This window comes from Rhea americana, unplaced genomic scaffold, assembly GCF_003343005.1.
Source record: "Rhea americana isolate MKP2758 unplaced genomic scaffold, rheAme1 scaffold_394, whole genome shotgun sequence".
NCBI classification, from domain to species: domain Eukaryota; kingdom Metazoa; phylum Chordata; class Aves; order Rheiformes; family Rheidae; genus Rhea; species Rhea americana.
In genome coordinates this window covers 398,144-409,058 of record NW_028186528.1, presented here as the reverse complement: position 1 = coordinate 409,058, position 10,915 = coordinate 398,144, and the positions used below count along the sequence as shown (strand labels likewise).

General features: G+C 64.9%; 1 protein-coding gene across 1 annotated transcript in view; it reads right to left on the bottom strand.

Moving 5' to 3' along the window:
• LOC146590948 (coronin-7-like) overlaps window positions 1-10,915 on the bottom strand; it is a 41,604-nt gene that overhangs the window by 29,233 nt on the left and 1,456 nt on the right. The window contains exons 2-7 of the mRNA XM_085313735.1: window positions 8,494-8,590; window positions 8,010-8,084; window positions 5,504-5,574; window positions 5,021-5,204; window positions 3,779-3,855; window positions 2,424-2,474 (exon numbers count right to left, since the gene is read on the bottom strand). Coding sequence (XP_085169861.1) covers window positions 2,424-2,474; window positions 3,779-3,855; window positions 5,021-5,204; window positions 5,504-5,574; window positions 8,010-8,084; window positions 8,494-8,590 — 555 coding nt within the window. The remainder of the gene's footprint in view (window positions 1-2,423; window positions 2,475-3,778; window positions 3,856-5,020; window positions 5,205-5,503; window positions 5,575-8,009; window positions 8,085-8,493; window positions 8,591-10,915) is intronic.

Sequence of the window (10,915 nt, the reverse complement as noted above, 5' to 3'; positions counted from 1 at the left end):
CGCGGGAGGAAAGGCCCTCAGCGAGCTTCGCGGGGGCGGCAAGGCGAGAGCGGGAGGAGCAGGCGGAGGTCCCCGGAGCCCCGGAGGAGCAGGCCCGGGAGAGACCGGATGCGACTCGCTTCCGACCAGAGGGTCACGATAAGGAAGGCGACTCGGCACAGCGGCTACGGGCCCAGAGCACGCGGGAGGGAAGGGCGGCCGCGGCGCGGCACACCAGGAGCTCGGCCCTGCCAGGGGCGCCGCGGCCGCGAACGAGACTCCCCGGCAGCAGGGGCAGGCCTGGACCGAGCTGCGCCGGGGGAGCACGGCGACGGGCAGGCGTGCGAGAAGCAGCAAGGGGCAGCCCCGGCGCCCGGCAGGGGCACCCAGCGCCCCGTGCCGCCTGCCGAACCGGGCTGGGCGCCCGCTGCTCGGCTCGCCCGGGATCCCCGCGTTGCGCCGGCTCTGACTCATCCCGAGCTATCCGCAGCACGGGATCGAGCCACAGGCAGAGCGGAGGCCGAGTCGGACCACGCCGAGCAGAGATGGGCACGGCCCCGGGCAGAGSCGGCGATGTGGTTGTGCCCGCCTGCTCCAGCCCAGACGCAGCGATGAGGGGCTGCGGGTCCAGCAGGGCGAGAGCAATCCCGAGGGACGCCTTTGGGTGTTTACTGGACCTGCTGCCCCTGGGGGCACAGCGAGCCTCTGGCCCCCCAGGAAGCCGCTCTCGCTGCGCCCTGCCCTCCATCACAGCTCCCGCCGTGGCGCGCGCCGCTGGCGGCACGCTCAAAWTAGCCCCGACACACGGAGGGCTCCGTGCTCTTGCGACACCCGGGCCCTGGTGTCCCTTTTGATTCCCCCCCCCCACCTTGCTCTAAGAAAAGGAACAGCTTAATGAGGCAGACTTGGCAAATTAAGCCGGAGGAACGGCCYGCTGCCGAGACAGGCTTTCAGCACGGCACGCTCCAAAGGGATCGGTATGAGCCTGCAGCGGTGCTGGAGCTGGAGCCTGAGCCCTCCACCTGCTGCTGGGGACGTGGCTGTGAATGGAGCCGGCTGGAAACCCAGCCTTGCTATTCCTGCCTCGCCGCTGGRGCCAGCTGACCTGGAAAACTCATTGCACTGCTAACCTCGTTCTCCGCTGCAAAAACCGGGCGACTTCAAAGATTGGAGCGCGAGAGGCGCTGGCACCGCAGGGCAGCCCCGAGATCACCCGGTTTCATAACCGCTCARGGCCCTGGGGGAAGGAGCCCTTCCAAATAACCCGGCCCCGCAGCAGCAAGGGGAAAAAAAACAAAACACAGGAGTGTTATTCCTCTTGGCTAAGCAAGCCCTGTGCAAACTTCCAGAGGATTTATGGCATTTTAAAGTTTTCCCCTTCAGCACAGTACTTCTCCAAGACTAAACATCTTCATTAATTCTCAGCAAGACGGGGTTACGGCTGCGGCTGCGCTTCTCGGCAGCGGCAGCAAAGGTGCATATTTCTCTTGGCAAACCCCGAACGCGGGCCAGGGGCGTGCGCCGAAGCYGGGCTGGACCAGACGGCAGCGGAGGGAAGCGAGCTGCCTGCTTCAAGCAGACACCATCGTTCGCACGTTATTTTTAATAGCTCAGCTAGACAGAGTCCACCCTCCCCAGGAGACTTGGCTTGAGCCCGCCGAGCTCGCAGCTCTGCTGAAACGCCGTTACACAAGCCAACGGGTCTGGCGGGGGAAGAAGCRGGGGGCAGGCAGGGAGGGAGGGCGGACGATTTGGGGATGGACACAGGCCGAGTTTAGGAACAGAGAGGCGGCACTTTACTGAGCGGCACGCGGAGCACGGACGAGGCAGCAGGGCAGCGCGGGGGGCTGCCAGCGCTCCGCTCCGGGACGCTCGCCGCTCCTCTAACCGGCGGGCTGCCCGGGTGCCAGGACCGGCGTGGCCTCGGCAGGACGCGGGCGAGGAGGCAGGGAGACAGCTGCAGGCGCCGTGGCCTGGCCTCCGCCGGCTCCCTCCCCTCCTAAACGCTTTCAAAACCTTTGTGCAAGACGGACGGCAGCTTCCTAAGCAAGAGCCCCGAAGCCACAGGAAACCTCTAATAAGAGGCTGTTTAAATTCTAAGTTGAAGGCAAGGCCTAAGTCCTCTACTTATTTCCTAATCACTGTTATTTGCTGAGCCGCGTGGATCCAGCTGCCCAGACCTCACCCTTGGCAGATCCTCATCCGAGAAACCCTCGCGCTCCGCTCCTGCGCGGCAGCCCCAAGCCCGGGAGCTCCCGGCCACGCTGGAGCCCTCGCCGTCCGCGGGGCTCCGGAAGGCTGCCCGCAGGCAGGGGGCGGCCGCGGGGCTCCCCGGCGGGACGGGGGGCAGGCGACGGCGGTGAGGGCCATCCGGCCGCCGGTCCGCCCTGCAGCAGCGGCCCCGTCACCCCCCGCCCCCCTCGCACACCCAGCAAGGACAGTACCTGCGACGCGGCCGGGCTGGCTCGCGGGTCAAAGATCCGCAGTTTCTTGTCCTGGTGAGATAAAAAGAAAACAGAGGAGGGTTAAAGACCCCAGGGCCAGCAGGATGTAAGGCCCCCTCCTTCCTGCCCGCTCCGGCGGCCCYGCAGGGCGCCCTCCCGGTCTGGCCCCGCGCCGCCGGCCTGGGTGCGCCCCCAGGACCCGCGAGGAGGGTCAGAGACGGCTAAGGAGGCATTGCCGAGCCCTGCGCCCCGCCGGCCGGCCGGGCATCGAGCCTCCTGCCGCGGAGGCATCCCGGACGGGGAAACCGCGTGCCCGTGCCAGGAGCGCCATGGAGACGGGAGATGCCATCGCGGGCTCCGAGGAAGCAGGACTGGGCAGGGTGAGCCAGCGCCAGCGTCAGCGCTTGCCTGCCGGCGCTGCAGACGTCGCAGGGCCCTGAGGAGCTGGTGCTGCGGGCTGAGAAGTCGTCCTGGCAGCCACAGACCCCGCCGGCCGCGGTGTCGCTGTCGACAAGGGCCTTGAGCTTTCCCTCGCCTCAGCCTCGGCTGGCTGCATTTCACCTCTCGAGCTGTAGAGCCAGTGCAGAGCTCCCCCGGGTGCCAGCCTGCTTCCAGGGTGCTATTTGCTCTGCAAAGCCAATGCAGCTGGATCTGCTTTGGCTTTTCAAGACCCTTCACGACCTCATACCTCGCAGATGAGGCCTCGAGTCTGATACCGATGCCAGAGGCCAGGTAGCAGCATTCGCTACCGAGGCCCCGCAGGGCTGATACATGTCGGCTCAGGCAGGACCCGCTCTTGTCCGGCACCGCGCGAGCCTGCGGCGGGCAGCAGGCGCCATCTAGCGCTCCCATCCGGCTCGGGAGGACGACGGGACGAGCAGGGCAGAAAACCACAAAATCCAGCTGAACAGCCAGCAGGCAGCACCCAAACCCTCTTGCCCTGGCAGCACTCTCAGGGCAAGCGCAGCCACAGAAGTCCCTGGGCACCCACGTGGTTCCCGTAGGCTACAAAACTGCCAACACCAAACAGGTCTGCGGGCTGCAGCCGGTGCCCCTCCAGTCCCTGCCCTCTGTCAAGTGGATTTACACGGTCGCTGGAAACATCTCGTGTGGTGGAAAGGGACCATCAACAAGCGCCCGTAAAATGCCACGCAGGAGCCCAGCCTTGCACAGGGCAGCCAGGGCCAGCAAACGCCCGCGGGGTCGCGCGCGCCCAGCAGCGGAGCAGGGGGCTGTCCGCTCCGACGCTTGCTCCGTACGGGGTTTTCAGCGCGCGCAGCTGAACACGCCCCGGCCGCCCGCTYGGGAAGCGGCGCACGCGGCCGCTGCCTGCCCCGCGCGGCTGCCCCGCTCACCTTGCAGGAGGTGCCGAGCAGGCGGCCGTCTTGCTTCCAGGACAGGCTCTGCAGCTGGTCCCCGTGAGCGTCCAAGTCTGGGAGAGCAGAACACCGTTAGGGCCTCCAGCGGGGCCTGGGCACCAGCGGTCGCTTCTCCCTCCGCAGGGCAAAGCGGGGCCGTCGCCCCYGGCTCAGAGCGGGGGGGCAGGGCTGGCACGGTTTGGAGCAGGAGCTCTGTTTGGCACCGTGCTATTTGCTTCCCAGCTGAACACTTCGGTTTTGCAAACGGATGCACTTCTGCTTATGCAGAAGGTGGATTTCTCTTCTCCAGGCTGACTCCACATATTCCACCCAAAGAGCATGATGCTTTTTGGAATCCAAAGCCATTAGATTCAAAACCCAAAACATGGATGGCACTGGTATACGCAGCCGTGATGAGACCCGGCCTGTGTGCCCACACATGCCACATTTGTCCGAGGAGCAGAGACCTTCGGTGACGCCCTCAACCTGGCTCCTTTCCTCTAGTAAGCCCTTCTGTAAGGCACTCAAGATTTCCAGGGAGATYGAGGGATTTCTAGAGTAATTTCGCCATGGAAACCCGTCACTCCGCAGCCCGTGCGGGAGGCATGCAGGGAGGAGCTGTTGCTTTTTTTATCTGTTACTACCGGAGGGCTTCCCAGGTGACAGGATCTGGCCTGCCCGAAAGGCAACCTCGCCCCGGCCTGGGAAGCCAGGACGCCGCAGGACCTGCCGGGAGGCGGCTGCGTGTGTGCGGGCAGTGTCCCAGCTCYGCTGGCAGCCCAAATCGCAGGGAAGGAGACCTGGGAAAGGCCCTGCRCAGGGCGCTTACGGCCCGGCATCACTCCCAGCCTCTCCTCCCCGGTGGGTCTAGCTCCGGTCTGGGCAAGGCAGGCAGCTCAGCGGCCAACAGCACCCACGTGCACCCACTCGCAGTGCTGTGGGGATACCCGGGGAGCAGGATGYGTCTCCGCAGGGGGCCCCCAGCGGAGCTGCTAGAGATGTGCCAGGCGGCACAGGGGCTTTGGGGCTCTGCACCAGTCTGTGGGAGCCCACGCACGTGCGAAACGGCTGCGGTGGCACCATCCTCTGTGCCCGAAAGCTGACCATGTAGTGACACCGAGGTCCAGACCAGCCCTTGAGCCCGCTGCTCGTGCGGAGCGGTCCCAGGCATCAGCACAGCAGAGAGGAGAGGAGACACGTGCCACGGGGCAGGGAGCCGTCAGGTGCGGCCATGCCTACCTGTCAGCGGCTGCTGCTGTCCCACATCCCAGACGGTGGCTCGCTTCCCCGCGCCGCTGGCCAGCACGCCGTCCGCCGTGGGGTGGAATTGCAGCACGTCCACGGGGCAGCCCACGGGCCCCAGGGTCAGCCCGGCGCCGGCGGGCATGTCCTGGCCGCTCTCAGGCAGGCGCCACACCTTCACCTGCAGCCCCGGTGCACGTGGTCAGCCAGGGGAGGCGTTTGTCTTGCTGGACTCACCCACCAAACCCAAGTCTCCGTTTCCCCACGTCATCTGCTCCCTCCCTCACAATCTGGAGACCTCCCACACCCTTCTTCAAGGCTGGCACCCTCCACCCCAGGCTCTTCTTGTCCTCATCTCTCTAGAYCTGTTTTTCTGAAGTATCCCAGTCCTTCTTCTGAGCCATAACCAGCAGCAAGCCACAAAGAGAAAAACCGGGTCCCACCATGGCTCCTTGGGTGCCCACAGCGTTGAACACTCACCGTTTCATCAGCAGAGCCTGTCGCCAGCAGGAGCTGATCGAAAGGTGAGAAGTCAAAGTCTGCCACCACGTCTGGAAGAGAAAAGAGCAGCGGTTCATCCCTGCCTCCCCCAACACCGAGCTCCCCGCAGGCACCAGGCTCGCTCCCCACTTGGCTCCTGGATCCTTTCAACACATCACCCTTGGGAGCAACAAGGACAGACCCAGACGCCCTGAGCTCAAATCCCAAACTGGGGGAGGCACAACCCGGTGTCCTTCCCGGACATGTTTTGTGCATTAATTGCAACAACTTCATTTCATTGACAATGAAGAGCTTGAACAGAGTGGCTCGAACTGCAGCAAACCCAGGGCACAAGCCCTGACTTTCCGCTGCAGTTTCCTTTGCCGGCTGGCCTGGGACACTGCACCGATTCAGGGCGCAAGGGAAACGGCCATCCGCAGGAGCCCGATGACTTTGGCYTGCAACTCTGAGCCCGCCAGCAGCCCGGGCCTGGGCAGAGCAGGAGGGCAGGGGGGAGGCAYGACACGCACAAGGTGCTTGTGCCAGCTGCAGAGCCGGCGATCGAGGCGCAGGGCCAGCCAGGGCTGCGCTGGTAACAACGCTGCCTTTGTGACGGCCGGACCAGCGCGCCGGCAGCAGAGGCGCTCCGCGCAGCTCCGTCCGCGGCGCCTTGGGGGAGGAAGGCTGGCACCATAATTAACAGCCCCCTGCTGCATTTGGCACGCTCGAGAAAGTAGGTCACTGTGTACTTTTCCGCTTTTACGAGGCTGCTGAGATACAAGCCCAGAAGGCATGAAAAGAAAGTAGCGTATTCCAGCTTCCGACTTATCTGCTGCATTTTTGCCCTGGGAGGAGAGCAAAAAAATCCTTCCCTGCTTTGAACCCAGAAGGGAGGCGTTTCTCAGACATAGCCAGCTTCAAAGGGGCTGCACCAAAAGTTCATTAATGGGTAGTACTGTAGCACCCACACCCCAGTCGCTAGCACCCTGTGCTGCCTCCTCGTCCACCCTCCCGGAGCCCTTCTCTGCAGGCACACGGAGCGTAGCGCCACGGGAATGTCTGCCCATGGGCAGGACAGAGACGTGCAAAGCCCAGGTCGTCAACAAGCTTTCAAGTGCCTAAAATCCTCCCCTAGCCAGCATAAAAGTTTGTTTCCTGAAATCTCTTCCTGGGTTCACACTCGCCCTCCAGCATCTCGCCGTCGCACACAGCCAAGGCCCTTCAGGGACCCGCCTCGGCCGTGCAGGTGAGCCGGAAGGGCAACGGCGCGCGAACGCTGCGGGAAGGAGCCCAGCAGGTCCCGGGCTGAGCCCTGGGGAAGGGGCAACGGACGGCCCGCGGGGGAGACCTGGCATCACCAGGAGCCGGGGGCAGCGGGGCCRTTTAAAGCCTCCTTGTTTCAGTGGCAGCGTGGCTGGCCTCACCMCTGCAGCGGAGGGACGTGGGTCAGCCAGTGTGTTTTATCCCGCGGCGCTCYCGGCTTGCTCCCCGGCACCCCGCTGCTCCTTCCCCGTGCCAGGCACCCGCCTCCGCGCTCCTGCGCCAGCCGCGACGCTGCCTCTTCCCCTGCAGCACCCGCTCTGCCCACACCAGAGCCGCCCGTCCGCCCCGTTCCTCTYGTTACCAGAGCAGCCCGCCGGCTCCGTCCCCGCCGGCGTCCCGGCCGCAGCCTTCCCCGGCTCCTTGGCACTGAGCGGCCGCGTTCCTGCCCGCCTCCGCCGAGGCCGCCCGCCCCGGGGCCGCTCTGCTGCTGCTGTTCATCGGATCTCTTTCGAGCGCCTTTGTGCAGGATGCTCGAGTTAACGCAGGGCTAGAATTACACTGTCTGGGCACTTTTCCCACTGGTTCCCTCTGCTCTCGTTTTGTATCGGGAACTTCAGGGCGTGCAGCAAGTAACACTGGAAGGACGCGCTAAGGGAAGAGCACAAACTCTCCAAGATCTTGAGARCTACCTGCCTAGACCTCTCTGCAGCTCTTAGATGAAGGGATCTGGATCAGCTCAGCTCTTCAGCGATAGCTCAGTCTGCACAGCCATGCACGTTCAGCGTGGCCAGCTGCCAGTCTGCTCCAAAACCTCCTGCTAAGCAGCACCTCGGTTGCCCCCAGCTCCCTGGGCCACCYGGACATCGTACGCGGAGGGTGTCCGAGTGCCTCGCTCTGCTGCTGGGAGCCAGGGCATCGAGACAGGGTCCACGTGCCAGGCAGAGTCACGGCTCTTGCCTCCGTAGCTCCAAACTCAGCAGGGGTTGCACAGAAGTGAGAAGCGCCAGGGTCCCTGGGGACTCTACCAGCCTACCCAGCCTCTAGTCTGGGAAAAACACAACCTGGCACCGCGATGGCTGAGTCATAGCCAAAAATCAGCACCTGAATCATTCTGCACAGCCTGAGCTGGGCCAGATGCCTCCAGCGGAGGCAGGATGCGGTAGCCAACTCCTTGGTGCCCCGGTGCAGAGGGCTGCACAGGCACGGGACAAGCTGCATTAGGCCTGGCGGATACTCGGCTCACCTGAGTGGCAGCAGAGCTGAGACACGGTCCTCTTGTCTCCATCCGGGCACTCCAGCGGCACGATGCCCAGCACACCTGCAGGAGACACCCCAGGAACAGGTCACCTGCTGCCCGCCAGCTGCCCATCACTGGGGCCGCTCCGAGCCTGCGAGAGTCCGAAGCAGGACAGCAATGGCTCCCAGGAAGCCACTGTGGCTCGGGACAAATGTGGGGGGCACCCAGCTTTGCAATCCAAGCTTTGCTCCACCCCCAGGACTGCCACCACCTTTGTGTGAATTCAAGGAAAGTCTCCTCCTCTTGTCCTTGTGCCTCCCTATCCTTGAGATCATCCTTCATCTGCCATCCCCTTCTGGGGTCTGTGCGGCTCCCCTGCGCCCTAGCCCTCAGGGGACTGTGGTGCCAGCTTCAGGGACAAACGTACCCTGTGGGCTGCACGCACAGGCCTTCGCACTGCGTGCTCTGCGGCTGCTCCCTCGTGCCTTACCTGCTGAGTCGGCGTTGAACGCTATCCAGCGGCAGCTGGCCTTCACGTGGTTCCCACAGGATGCAACGGAGCCAGCTCGGACATCCCCAATCCAGGCCTAGGATCAAGGGGAAGAAAGTCCATGTCAAGAGAGGTCTCTGCTTTGGAGGGGCAGGACACTTTGGTCAGAAATGGAGAAGAAAAAGTGTCGATGCAGGTCTGTAAACACACTCAGTCCCAACAGAGCTCCCTCGCCAAGGACCTGGTGCTACCTAGAGCTGGCTGACACCAACGGAGCCGTGCTGAAGGCAGTCATGAAGGAGCTGGACACCCTCTTCCCGGGGCTGGGGGCTCAGGGGCGGCTTTGCCATTGGTTGCTGCAGGCTGCAGCTCAATGAGAATGACAAGGGGGACCGCGAAAGCTGAGAACAGCCACCCTCCCAGCGCTGCCTCTGGCCGCGCAGCCGCCTTGCCTCGAGCTCTCCTGCGGTGCCAAGAGTTCGGGTGACTTTGCATCAAATCTGTGCCGGTTTTATAGGGGGGTGACAAAGGCTCCTGGGCCGTGAAAYGCCAGCCACGGGGTCAGGCTGGGCCTGAAGGAGGCACCGGCACAACACGCGAGCGCCTCTGGAAGCACAGCCCGCACCGACACGGAGCCGGGGAACTTCATTAGGATGCTCCAGAAGCAAAGTCCCACTCTGCAGCTGGCTTCTGACCACCTCCGTGGGCAACCGCGGCATGTGCGAGGCACTGACGAGCCCCGCGTCCGCCTGACGTCCATCCCCAGCCTGCAGGGCCTGGAGCTCTCCGGCGCTCCCGGGGCTAAGTCCAACCCCGGAGCAAAGGCACCAGGGCCCTTCCCGGGTGCCACCACACCCCTGCGCCCGCTGGCGGCCACCAGCATCGCCCACAACGGCACCAGCCGTCCGAGCTGGGGACATGCCCTGCCCCGGGAGCCCCACGCGCAGAAGGGTGCTGGGCACCCAGCCAGGTTGGGACCAGCGCGCCTGGCTTTTCCTGCAGCATTTCTTCCCTTGTCCTTGTCACATCAGCCTTTGCGGTGGTGGATCCATTGAGCAGAACCGACCCCCCCCCCAAAATCCAGGGCTGTTCCTCTCCCTCAGGGAGGGCCCCAAGCGCCACCAGCAGCCAGCTCTGTGCGGAGGAGGGTGCTCCCAGCCCGCAGACCCATGTCTGTCTCCTTTCCTTCCCTCTGCGCTCCCAGAAGGATTGCAGGAATTTCTCTTTGGTCAGCAGGACCGGGGATCTCCTCACCCTCGTATCTAATCTGGAGGAGGAGGGGACTTTTGGTGGCTTCAGGGCTGTCATAAGACTTTCTTGCAAGAGTAGCCCCTTGGGGAAGGAGCAAAGTTGCCCCAGGGAAGGGGCTGCCTATCTCAGGGGGAGTCAGTGCCGCCCCGGCACGACCGCTAACCGGACTGGCCTGTGCCAGGCAGTCCAACGCCCGCTGCCCCTTCCCCACGTGGGTCTGTCCCCCATGGCATCCCCTGCCCCGCATCGCGCCAGCCGCTCGCCTGCCCCGTCAGGGCCACGGTGCCTCGCTCCCACCGAAGCTGCTCTCCCGCGGGCCGCAAGCCATCCTGCCATCCGCGGTACCCGGGGCTGCACTGGCAGGATCTGCCTCCCCCATCCGCCTCCAGCACCCGCTCCTCTTGCCGGCTCCTTCCTCGCTTCCCAGCTCCCGCCTGTCCCAGTTCTTGCTGTCCCGCAGGCCCAGCCCCGGTTTGCAGGAGCGCGGCAGAGCGGAGGCAGCCTCGGTCACGGCTACCGGCATGCCCAGGGCAGGGACGGGGCTGGGGGCGTCACCGGGAAGGACTACGCACCGCCGCGCCRCCGCCTCGAGGCGCTTGCACGGTTCGCTCCTGTTACCCGGCACATGCTGCGCCCAACCGAGCATCGCTCCCCTCCCTTGCCGAATCGGCAGCAAGCGGCTGAGCTGGGGGAGAGCTCAGGTCAGGGTCAGCACCGAACTCGGCTCCGTGAGCCGGGACGGAGCAGCAGGAGGCTCGCCGGGATAACTCCGCAGAGCCGATGTCTCGGGGCTCGCGTGGCAGGTGTGCCGCGGTGTACCAGCGCGCCCCGGCCGGGCCCTCCCCGGCCATCCCCGGGGCGCTTCGGAGCACGCGCGCTTGCAGGGCGGCCATGCTGAGCTCCGCGCGCTTGCACGCAGGGCCGCAAAGGATCTCGGCGCCGGCTGCAGGGCCCCAGCGTGGCGCTTCCTCTTTGCGGTGCGGAAGCGCGGTAGCGTTTGCACAAGCTCWACGTTTAACGCCTGCAGGGTTTCATGAGTCCCAGGCAAGCCGAGGCCACGGTCGGCTYGTGCCGGCCGGACAACGCACACAGGGCGGGCAGCAGCACCGCGATCCTCGTGCCCAGGTGTGGCGTAGCCAAGGGCAACGTGACAGTCCCGCAGGGCTGTGTC